Below are 10,634 nucleotides of genomic sequence, written 5' to 3'. Positions count from 1 at the left end.
AAAACTTCCCCTTTTTTTATTAACATATCCCAAATATGACTTCAAATATTTCATTTTCATTTTTAAGAATGACTTAGACTTGTCAGTTAACAACAATAGATAAATATATTAAGTTATTCTTTAAACAATTTCTATTCAGTCATTGGTGAGCAAATGTGTAACACTCTCAAGGAAAAGACAAAAATAGCTATGAAAATCAGAAGTGAAGGTGAAACATATTAGTTTGGCCACATGGTGGCAACATATGGTTGGGTTTAGTTGTCGTCGTCATCATCATCATCAAAGACATCAGCTACAGTCCTGTGGATGAAGAGACAAGCAGAGGTTACCGACTGTACTTCATGAATGTTTGAGCAGGTTTCAGTTCAGTGTAAATATGACTTACTTATAGATTGATCCAGTCACTTCATCTAGAAACCCCCCTGAAGAAACAAGACAAAGTTAGTGTGAGATGGAGTCCAACATTTCTCATCAGAGAAAACCCCCCAAAACAGATTACCCCCAAAGGCTGCGGCATCAGTGTGTGAATGAATGAGCTCTTTTCTGATGAGGAGTTGGCACCTTGCATGGCAGCCTCTGCTGTCATTGTATAAATGTGTGTATGAATGGCTGAATGTGGTGTGTAGTGAGTGTCTAGTCAGCACACTAGAAAAGTGCTCCATATGTACAGTCCGTTTCATACATTTTTGTTGCTGTTGCTGATTCCTCCAGATGCAAATCCAAAAAAATGTACTATATGTACTTTATGAGGTCATCAGAATTCACATGACAAAACAACTTGATTGTACTGATTCTGTAGCTGATGATTTGAAGCAAACAGACCTCAAAACTCATGTCCACTAAGTGAAACAACACCCAAGACCATGTTTACATGAGAAGGCCTAGCTGTTACAAACCTGCCCCTATGTGGATCAGACAGACTATATTTAGCTATTTTGCATCCACAGACTAGAATGTGTTTGTTCAGAACATCATCAGTGACATCATACATTAGCAAATTTGTTGATGATCGTGAAGACAATAAAATCCTTTACAACCAGAAAGGCTGCATCAATGGAGAGGCTCTATCCAGAGCTAAAACAGCTGTCTTTCAGTCAAAAGACACAGAGACATACAACATCATACAACAACCACCATCCTCCACTTCACACACCTTAAAAATAACAAGCAACACCTAGGGTGCTGTTTGTTGATTTCAGATCATCGTTCATCATAGTCATGGTATTGACTGGCAAACTTTGCACTCTGGTCTTGAATTCCACAGTTTGCAACTGGATATTAGACTTCCTGAGAAACAGCGTTTCTGCTCAGCTCCATCCTGTTCACGCTGTACACCCATTACATCAATTCCCAACAGAACTCTGATGTGAAGTCTGTGGACAAAACCACCCAATCAGCTGATTTTAACCCTGTGTTGTGGAATGATAAATAAATAAATCTTGCATTGTTGCCTGGCAGTGCTGTCTTACACTACTGTAGACATATAAGCATAAACACTGTACTGGTGTAGTATTTTCAGAAGGAGACCATGGAGAGAATCTGACTGCATCCATATCCACACATTCTCTCTATCTCTGCTATTTTTTATTCAATTGATGTGTTTTCATCATAGAATGTATAAATACTGGACACAGACTCCATGAAGAGTCAGTGTGATACTCAGTGTGGGGGCTCTTTCCTCTGCCGTCTTGGCAGTGCTGCCTCCACCTGCTCCAACTAATCCAAAAATAGGCAAGGAGTCAGAGCTGAATTATAAATTATAAATATTTCAGTAACATTAAACTGTGATTTGGACATTGTTGCGGTATGGAAAAGGAAATTCTTCACTTTTGTTGATTGATTGTTGATTTTGTGTGAGAGGTCCCGTTGGATCATTTTTATTGAATTGACATAGTCAGTACATCAAATGCAAGACATGGTAAGAAGTCTGTGACAGAAAAAAAAGAAAAAGAACCATCCACTCTTTCACCAAGTTTGTAGCTGCTGACTGAGGTAGGTGAGAAAGGATTTGTTGATATAGATTAGGATGTATGGATGTATATTTGTATGTATGTTTTTGTATGATGTATTAAGATTGACACGGCTCGCAAAAGGGGAAGGAGGGCCCACCTAGATATGTCTGATTTAAATCTGTCAAGTCAGGAAAAGTTTTGGGGAACTTCACCAGTTCATTTAGAAAAAATATTTAGCTTTTTAAGGTTTAATTTGTAACCCGATGTGTGACTGGACTGATTTTAAAATTGAGAATAGTGGGAGGTGGGGTGGGTCATCTTTAATCATTCTGCCAACCCTTCATCCAACAGTGCAACTCAGATCTACTTACAGCAGTCAGCAGTTACAGTGAGGGAAACTGGAAAATGTTCCTTTTCTAATGTGATGCTATGAAATGTGTGTTCACTGTGGCAGTTACTCACCAGGCTGGCAAAGATTTTGGCACACAGGACACACATGGCAGAAACTGCACATCTGTGAAGAAGACATAAAGCAATGAACACAGGGCAGTAGAAATACATCTAGAAATGTAAACGTATGTAGTATGTTATATACATGTTATATTCATAAAATTTGCCTATTAGACTGTGAGACACATGTCACAGACCAAAGTGTTGGTCAGGAGAAAGGACACATATATATACATGAAATATATAAAGATACATATAAATTGGTTTTGATATTTTGATAAAGCATAGATGGATGGATGGATTTGACTTGACTTTACTTTGACATTCATTTGTTGAGTGTCACAGACAGAAGCTCATCAGTTTAATATGTACATGCTTGCTTTTTTGGGGGTTAGAATGCAGAGCTTGGGCTGATCTGGAGTCGGGTGTCACATCATTTTCTTCCCTGTATGTGTATTGTGTATTTCTTACCTTGCAGTCATCACAGTGTTCAGCCTTGTCTCCCTCTTCACATGGACATTTGTCACAGCTGTCACAGTGCTGGAAGAAGACACATTCAGTTAAAAAATAAATCTAAAAAGCAGATGTCTGAGAACATGACTGTGTATATGTACTATTGCTATTTCAATACATCATCAAACAGATTGCAGGTCTTTAATCTGCACAGGTGGTTCCTGTCATCACGACCACATGTTGTGATTTCATTGACACAACTTATGAAGGTCTGTAGTTTTCTGACTGAGCTTTGATGGCTACATTTAATTTCTCTTATTTGAGTTTTAACATACCTCACAGAATTCACAATATGAGCACACAGAGCCTGTGTGATAAGCACCATCCTCGTCATCATCGTCATCATCATCGTCGTCATCGTCTGCACATAATATTTATGATAAGTACATAACTAAATACTTGAACAGATCTAACATGCAACAAACATCAAAATAAATACACCACTGATAATGTGAACATCAAGTGAGAGTGGTGTGTCTGCCAATCATAGTTCACAGTCATTGTGGAGTAACTTGGACTGTACTTTTGAGAGACAAATTATATCCATATAAAAGAGAGGATAAAATATATATATATCTTCTACTATAATAATATATATATTATATAAATAATATCTATATATATATTATATATATATATATATTTATATATATATATATATATATATATATATGTGTGTGTCTTCTTCTTGAGGCCATCATGAAGAGTGACTGAAAACAACTATTAGGACTAAATCTCACTAAATTTGATCAGTCTTGTTTCTTTTATACTACAGGCCATGTCCATGGTGGTAGGATAAAGTAAGATGTATGGTTATGCACACTGAGTAAACAAAAAATATAAACGGATCCAGTCCTCTAACCACAGAACTTTTCATTGTTGCTGATACTGTCTAAGGTGCACAGAGATGGCATCCTTGTCAAGCTCAGAATGCCATTAAATAAAAGTGAGTCAACACACAGGCACGCAGTCTTAACAAAAGTCACTAATTTCATTTTGACTCTATGTTTGATGTCAGTTAATGTTAAGCTTAAAACAACCTTCTGACCAAAATGTACAGTGTACGTATCATCATAAGTACTTGTTATGCCGTAAAATAGTACTATTTTACTGTTTTAAGTTTCTATACAAACCTAGTTTTTATGTTTACATTTGTTTATGTCTACCTTTACCTGTCAGTTCCCGTACCTGTATCTTAATGTGTTTGTACTATGAGAGCAAAGTGTAACCAGAGTCAAATTCATCGTGTGTGTACCATACCTGGCCAATTAAAGTGATTCTGATTCTAATTATGGGATATTATGACTTATTTGTTAAACTTTAAGCGGCATTTTGATGCTATGGGTTTTAAGTATTTTACATATACTGGGCCGATAAATCTGTAAACATGTATATATTTTACATCAGCTGAAGATATGGTTTGGATTTGTGAAGTAACCAGTAATATAGCTGTTAGATACTATGTTAGAATGTTAATGTAGCAAAGATGTAAATAGTAAACTACAAGTACCTTATAATAGTACATAAGTACAGAATTCAAGTAAATGCTTTTAGTTGCAGTACTTTCCTGTGCACATTTACATTACAATGTTGCAAATGACCTTCTGCACATTAAAGATGTCATTACATTTGTTATCACCATGACAATGACACTCTTTCAAGGTGTTTGATTTTTGAACATTTAGTCGCACATTTTCACAGTGAAGTGTTGTGACTGGGTTTATCTTTTCTAAAATCACCTAATAGTATGTTTCACCCAGATATGGAAGCCCCACCGGTTGTATCCCCCTCCTATCTGCAGTCTCCCAGACAAGCATTTATAAAAACACATTCAGAAGCACATGGTGTTGTCAGAACATATACTCACAAGTTTGAATCTGTAGCTCCGCATTCTGGTCCTCATACAGGAAACATGTCCAAATACATTTCTTACAAACCTCTGATCAAAGTAATGATGTTGTTTGTGCATTTTTACATTTTTACATGTCTAAAACAAGTTCTCTGCCTCAGTAAACAGATTTGCATTTAGGCAGTTGATGATCATTTGATTTATTTAATGAATGAAAGTAGGGTGAAGCATTGGACACAGAGGTGATTGTCTATTTTTCCAATGAATGTTCACAGTCATCACAAAATCACATTTCCACAATAGAAGAGAAAAAAGCAGACAACCATTTCATCTCTTGAGAATTTGACATTTAGCTTTAACTCTTTGACTTCCTCTATAGAAGAGATGTTTCTCTCTTTTCCCAAACACTTTTCCCTGAAGGTCTGAAAAATCACCAGAACATCCACTGTTGTAACATTTTGTAACAGAGCTTTGTTTCACAAATGACTCAAATATTTGTATTCAATTGAGTCAGTGCCAAACAGGCACTGAATAATAAGGGGAAATTGTAATAAAACCCAAAACAAATATTCATCATTAATGTACTGACATGTGCATCAAAAGTTATTATGTTCTAATGGTTCAGAACATCAGCGTTTTAGAAAAAAAAAAAGAGTATGATTTACACTGTTCATAGAAACATTGAAAGTTATTCTATTATCTTATCTGTAGCAATTTTACAAGTGCACACACCAGACTTGAAAAATAATTCTGTGCATTACACACAGACAGCGGCATAAATGCTCCACAGAGAAAGAAAGAGATTGAGGATAAGGAGAAGAGAGAAGAACTTTATATCTGTTGGTAGTCTAAGCTTTTAAATGAATATATAGGTAGTGGCCCTCCTGCACCTCCCCTCGCGCTTCATTCTCCCTTTGTCTGTTCTCTAGGACCCTGATCCCCTAACCCACCCCCAATATCACTGTCTCTCTTTTTTCTCTGTAGGTTACCTAAAATCACAAATGCAGGTCAATCTGATCCAAAACAAAGGAGAAGGAAGATCTAGTGGAGGAACCCTTCTGGAGGAACCATTCTTTCAACGAAACACAATTCAAACGTCTCAGACTAGTGACCCCAATGACTGATTTCCAAGTCAGGCTTGGTTTGTGTGAAATTGTTTTTTTGTTTCTTTCTCTCTCTCAAATCAACGCTTCTGCAGTCCCCAAGTTCATACTAGTGTACTGTACGAAGGACTTCAAACAGTTTGACTTCAGATGGGCCAGTTCAATTTCCCCAGAGTGCTCATAACTCTAGTTAAGCAGGGAAAGAAACACAGTGTCAGAGACAGCAAGGGAAATAGACAGCTGAAAGGGGTGTAGGAGGGACTTTGATTACCTATGTGTCTGAGATTTAAAGTAAGAGCTGACAAAGAGATGATGAGGTTGCAAGAATGTTAACGAGAGGGGAGTGCCTAACATTTGACTTAGCCCTCCCCTTTCGCACACTGTCCACACAAACTGCATGTTAAAGCTCAGCCGTCACCTATAGAACATAGCTGTGTGTAGCCTTGTTACCTCAGAGCTGTCACAATCTTTTTATGACAGTTTAACAGTCAATCACACCCCGACCTGGAACAAAGTCAGACAACTGATGCTTTGACAGTGTGCAGTTTGAAGGTGCAGATATCTCATACATGCTAACACAGCAAGATAGAGAGATATGACAACATTAGACTACTGTATACTTAAGGGACTAACCTTCATGATCGTCATCCAGTCGTCGTCATCATCATCGTCGTATATCATACATCGTCGTCATCATCGTCATCATCATCATCATCGTCATCCATCGTCATCATCATCATCATCGTCGTCATCATCGTCGTCATCATCATCGTCGTCGTCACATCTTCATCATCGTCGTCATCATCATCGTCGTATCGTCGTCGTCGTCGTCGTCATCATCGTCGTCGTCATCATCATCGTCGTCGTCCATCATCGTGTCATCATCATCATCGTCGTCATCATCATCATCAGTCTCATCGTCGTCGTCATCATCATCATCATCATCTCGTCATCGTCATCGTCATCATCGTCATCGTCATCGTCATCGTCATCGTCATCATCGTATCGTCATCGTATCGTCGTCGTCGTCGTCGTCCTCATCATCATCATCATCATCTCATCATCATCATCAGCTACCAGACCTTGCTCAGAGCGGAATGGCAGATCCTGGGCCTTTGCTGGGGAGCCAACGGGGTATGGAAGGAGCAGAGCAGCGCCAGCAGACGAGCAAGAATCAAACTTCTCAACGATGCCATGTTCGGTTAGGACCGGGCCAACTAATAAGGAATTAACTGGAATCACTGCAGGATCCAGCACTGCAGTTCTTTGCCTATTCGTCCCCCACACACACACAACCTCACAAATTCAATCCACTCAGAGAACCCACACTACAAATAGATTGCTAATACTAGTAGGAAATGGACACCAATTATAATGGATCCAATACGCAAGGTCCAGTGCAGAGAAGATATTCCAAGCAGAGTCCAGACACTTGTTCCCAATTCCAGGTAAAAGTTATCTTAGAAAAACAGGCTGTCCTCCCTTGAATTTGGGACCACAACAGGAGTGTGTCCTTTAGTCCAGTGCAGCACTTGTGTGATCAGTTAAGACTGCAATAAGAAGCTGAGAGGGAGCCGTCAGTAACTGGTCAAGTTGGAGACACAGACAGGACTAATGTGAGAGCGACAGAAAAAGAGTTTGACCAACCTATGGGGTAAGCTAAGAAGAAGGGGGGCAGTCCGGCTGACTGACAGGGGCAAATGCTGGTGGGCCGTCCTGCACTATCCATAAGTTAAGCTACTCAGAGAAGAGGGGGATTGGAGGGGGGTATAAGGAAAGAGTGGGGCATAACTTGCTTTTCCATCATCATCAAATGTTCAAGTTTAACTTTAGAACAAGGGTTCAAGCTTAACTTTAGAGAGGACCACAGCAGAAGTGGCCCAGGCAGTGATGACCATATATTGTGAAAGGAAGGAGGGGATCAGTTGATATAGAGTTGGCGATCTTAGTAGTTGTACACAGTACAGACTGACTTTGTTACAACATCTTTCTTTTGAAGTAGGTGGCTGGACATTTTGCCCCACTCCAGGGATTCCAGGGATAACAATGTTGGTGATTACTTGGAAGATTAGTTTTACTGTTTGTCCAATGCTGAGGTCCAGATAAGATATCCCATAGTACGGGCTAGAGTTCCATGACATTTGGTATAGATAGTTATGTTCTCAGAGATTAATTATGTTAGTGACTCCCTGACCTTTCTTCTAGGCCCAAGCCTTATTTCCATTTCTTGAGCTTACATTTCTCTGACCAACTCTATATCTAACTCTATATGATCAGACAGGGCCAGAGGTTGTAAAAGTCAACATTTTAAAATTTTTATTTTCAAAATATCCATGAGTGGCAAATACCCTTAAGGCCTGGGAAAGATCATCACAATATGGCAAACTGTGGTATGTTTAGGTTAACCAAAACACCAGGGAAAATTTATGGTTACACCGATATGGTGACAAAAGAATCAACATTAATCACTTGTCTGTAATGGGATGCTAACTCCGGTCTCCAGAATTAAAGTTGGAGACACTACACATGCCCTCCACCACCCTGACCTTAACTCTGAGCTATGCTCGAAACAAACTACTTTGTACGAAGTGCCGTCCAACCATGCCTAAAGGCAAACATATTTATAGCTCTCCAAATGGCCTCAGTCAAAGGTTGGGGGAAGTTGCAGTCAGAGCAAGGAACAAAACATAATTATGTTCAAAGGAGGATAATATTTCATTTTGGACAGTCTCCCCTCAAGACATTCAGGGCAAAAAAGAAAACTTGAAATGACTCCCTTATCCCGCATCCCCACACCTCAGTCCCTGTGTGAAGTGATGTGAATGTCAGATTGTCAAGTTTAAAGCAATACAAAGTCTTGTATTATTTGACAATATAAAAAAACACTATGTTGACTGTGTACTGACCTCAGTACTATTCACCTGCTACACTAAGGTTATCCCACTTCCTGCACTGGCACTTAGGGTTGGCATAAACATTGGTGGAGCTGTGCACAATCATCAAATGGAACTTATTCCTAGAGACACTGGCCTCAAATATCCATGATCTAATGGGCAGATTGCCATGAAATTTGCTGAGCACATTAATTGTCCTAAGGGACCATTAATCCTTTAGTTTCAGTGACCTCAAGATCCTCTTCTGCAACCGGAGAAAACATTTTAAACATAGCTAAATCCTCATTTTGCTGTGCATTCTGCACAATACTAACGTACTGTGAGGTGTAACAGTGTAGCATGTGGGGTCAGGCTGTTGCTCTTTAGAATCATTTATCTGAGCTGGTGGACTATTTTTTCAAACACTGATTTTACAAATGTATTTCTACCTCCAGTATATCCCCCTGCTGATGCACGCGGTGTATGCACTACCAGGGTATAGGCCAACCCAGACAACGATCTTCCCATCTACTTGTCTGTTCCTCCCCCTACACACTGTACCCAAATAGATGGATTGTTGCAATGAGGAGTTGACAACCACTCTATTTAAACTGCACACTGTCGGAGTCAGTGTAATGTGAGCTTCTCTGGCTCTGTCTGTGTGGGGACCAGCACAGTATCGCAGAGTCCCGTCAATTCTCACCTACAACATGCATGAAGAACGAGGTCAGTGACAGGGAACCTCTGAAACAAATCCTAAATCAAACTTGACTAAAATCAATAAATACATGTGGTAATGTCTCCACTCCATTAACCTCATTTTGTACACATGCTAAACAAACACAAATGACACTTTCTTTAATTGTAATAATAATAAAAATCTCATTAATATAATTGCAAAAGTGTACTTTTTGTCCCAGTTTTTCAGGTTGAAGTTTAAGTTCGTATTTTTGGGGAAGTGAAGTTGTGTGAGTTGTTGTAACAGGTGCAATGATGGCAGTCAACAAAAATCCCAGCCAAGTGATTTAACATGGAGGACACACGACTTATAATAGCCCATTAAAACGTCTATCATCACCATTATCATCCTTATTTAAGCTTTAGATGGCACACCATCTTTGATACAACAGCATAGATTTGAGAACAATCTTAATGAAGTTTCTCATGGTGATGACTAGTGGCAGTCAGAAACGCTGAGTTGAAAAGAGCAAAGACAGAATGAGCGAGGAGATCCAGATCAAGATGAAGACTGCAAAGTGGCTGAAAGTGGAGATGAGCTCAGACATGCCAAAGACATTTCTTCTCTCTTAGTTTGGACCACTGACTCTGCCTGCATTGACCCACTTGACCCATTTAGTTAACTACTGTTACTGTTTAATTGCTCCTCCCCATACAGTCTTATAGAAAGTATGTCAATTATCATAAGTTCGGAATGATGGATTTGTGACACTTGCCCATCCACTTTAGCTGCGACAGATGTTGACACCTGACTAAAGACCCTAACAGGGACTTATTTAACTGTAACTTGTCTGAGTAAAAAGAAAAGTTATTTGTGTTATTTAAGGTGTCCAACAGGGTGTTGTGAGGTGAAGAGATGACAGCAAATGCACTGCATCAGCCCATTCATCACCCAGATCTGGCATTCCCCAGCAGGATTCATTTGCCTCCCTGAATCCGATCCAGTGCCACATCCAACCCAAGCTCTTTCCATGTAAGGAAAGTCTAAAGTGGGAAATCACTTTCCACGATAAAGTTACCTAAGGGGACAGTGTGCATGTGTGTGTGCTTCTGTCCATGCATATGAGTTTAATTTAGATTCAAGTTCTAATGTATGGCTGTCAGAAAATAAACATTATTATATAAATTATTTCAGATTCATATTTCTTTATGATTT

The 10,634-nt window shown here is 39.2% G+C and overlaps 1 protein-coding gene across 2 annotated transcripts in view; it reads right to left on the bottom strand.

Annotated features, from left to right (window-relative positions):
* The window catches only part of LOC104938638 (serine-aspartate repeat-containing protein F-like), a 15,582-nt gene continuing 4,948 nt past the window's right edge, over positions 1–10,634 (bottom strand). Inside the window, exons 2-6 of one of the 2 annotated variants that reach the window (XM_027281597.1) lie at positions 3,191–3,241; positions 2,874–2,942; positions 2,415–2,466; positions 386–422; positions 1–300 (exon numbers count right to left, since the gene is read on the bottom strand). In XM_027281597.1, the coding sequence (XP_027137398.1) occupies positions 255–300; positions 386–422; positions 2,415–2,466; positions 2,874–2,942; positions 3,191–3,241 (255 nt within the window). In that variant the 3' untranslated portion in view covers positions 1–254. Of the gene's footprint in view, positions 301–385; positions 423–2,414; positions 2,467–2,873; positions 2,943–3,190; positions 3,277–10,634 lie in introns of those variants that run through there. The other variant, XR_003462771.1, reaches the window with a different exon arrangement.

The sequence above is a fragment of the Larimichthys crocea genome, chromosome VIII (assembly GCF_000972845.2).
Source record: "Larimichthys crocea isolate SSNF chromosome VIII, L_crocea_2.0, whole genome shotgun sequence".
Classification (NCBI taxonomy): domain Eukaryota; kingdom Metazoa; phylum Chordata; class Actinopteri; family Sciaenidae; genus Larimichthys; species Larimichthys crocea.
The sequence above is the reverse complement of the archived record's forward strand: the minus strand, read 5'-3'. Positions and strand labels throughout refer to the sequence as shown.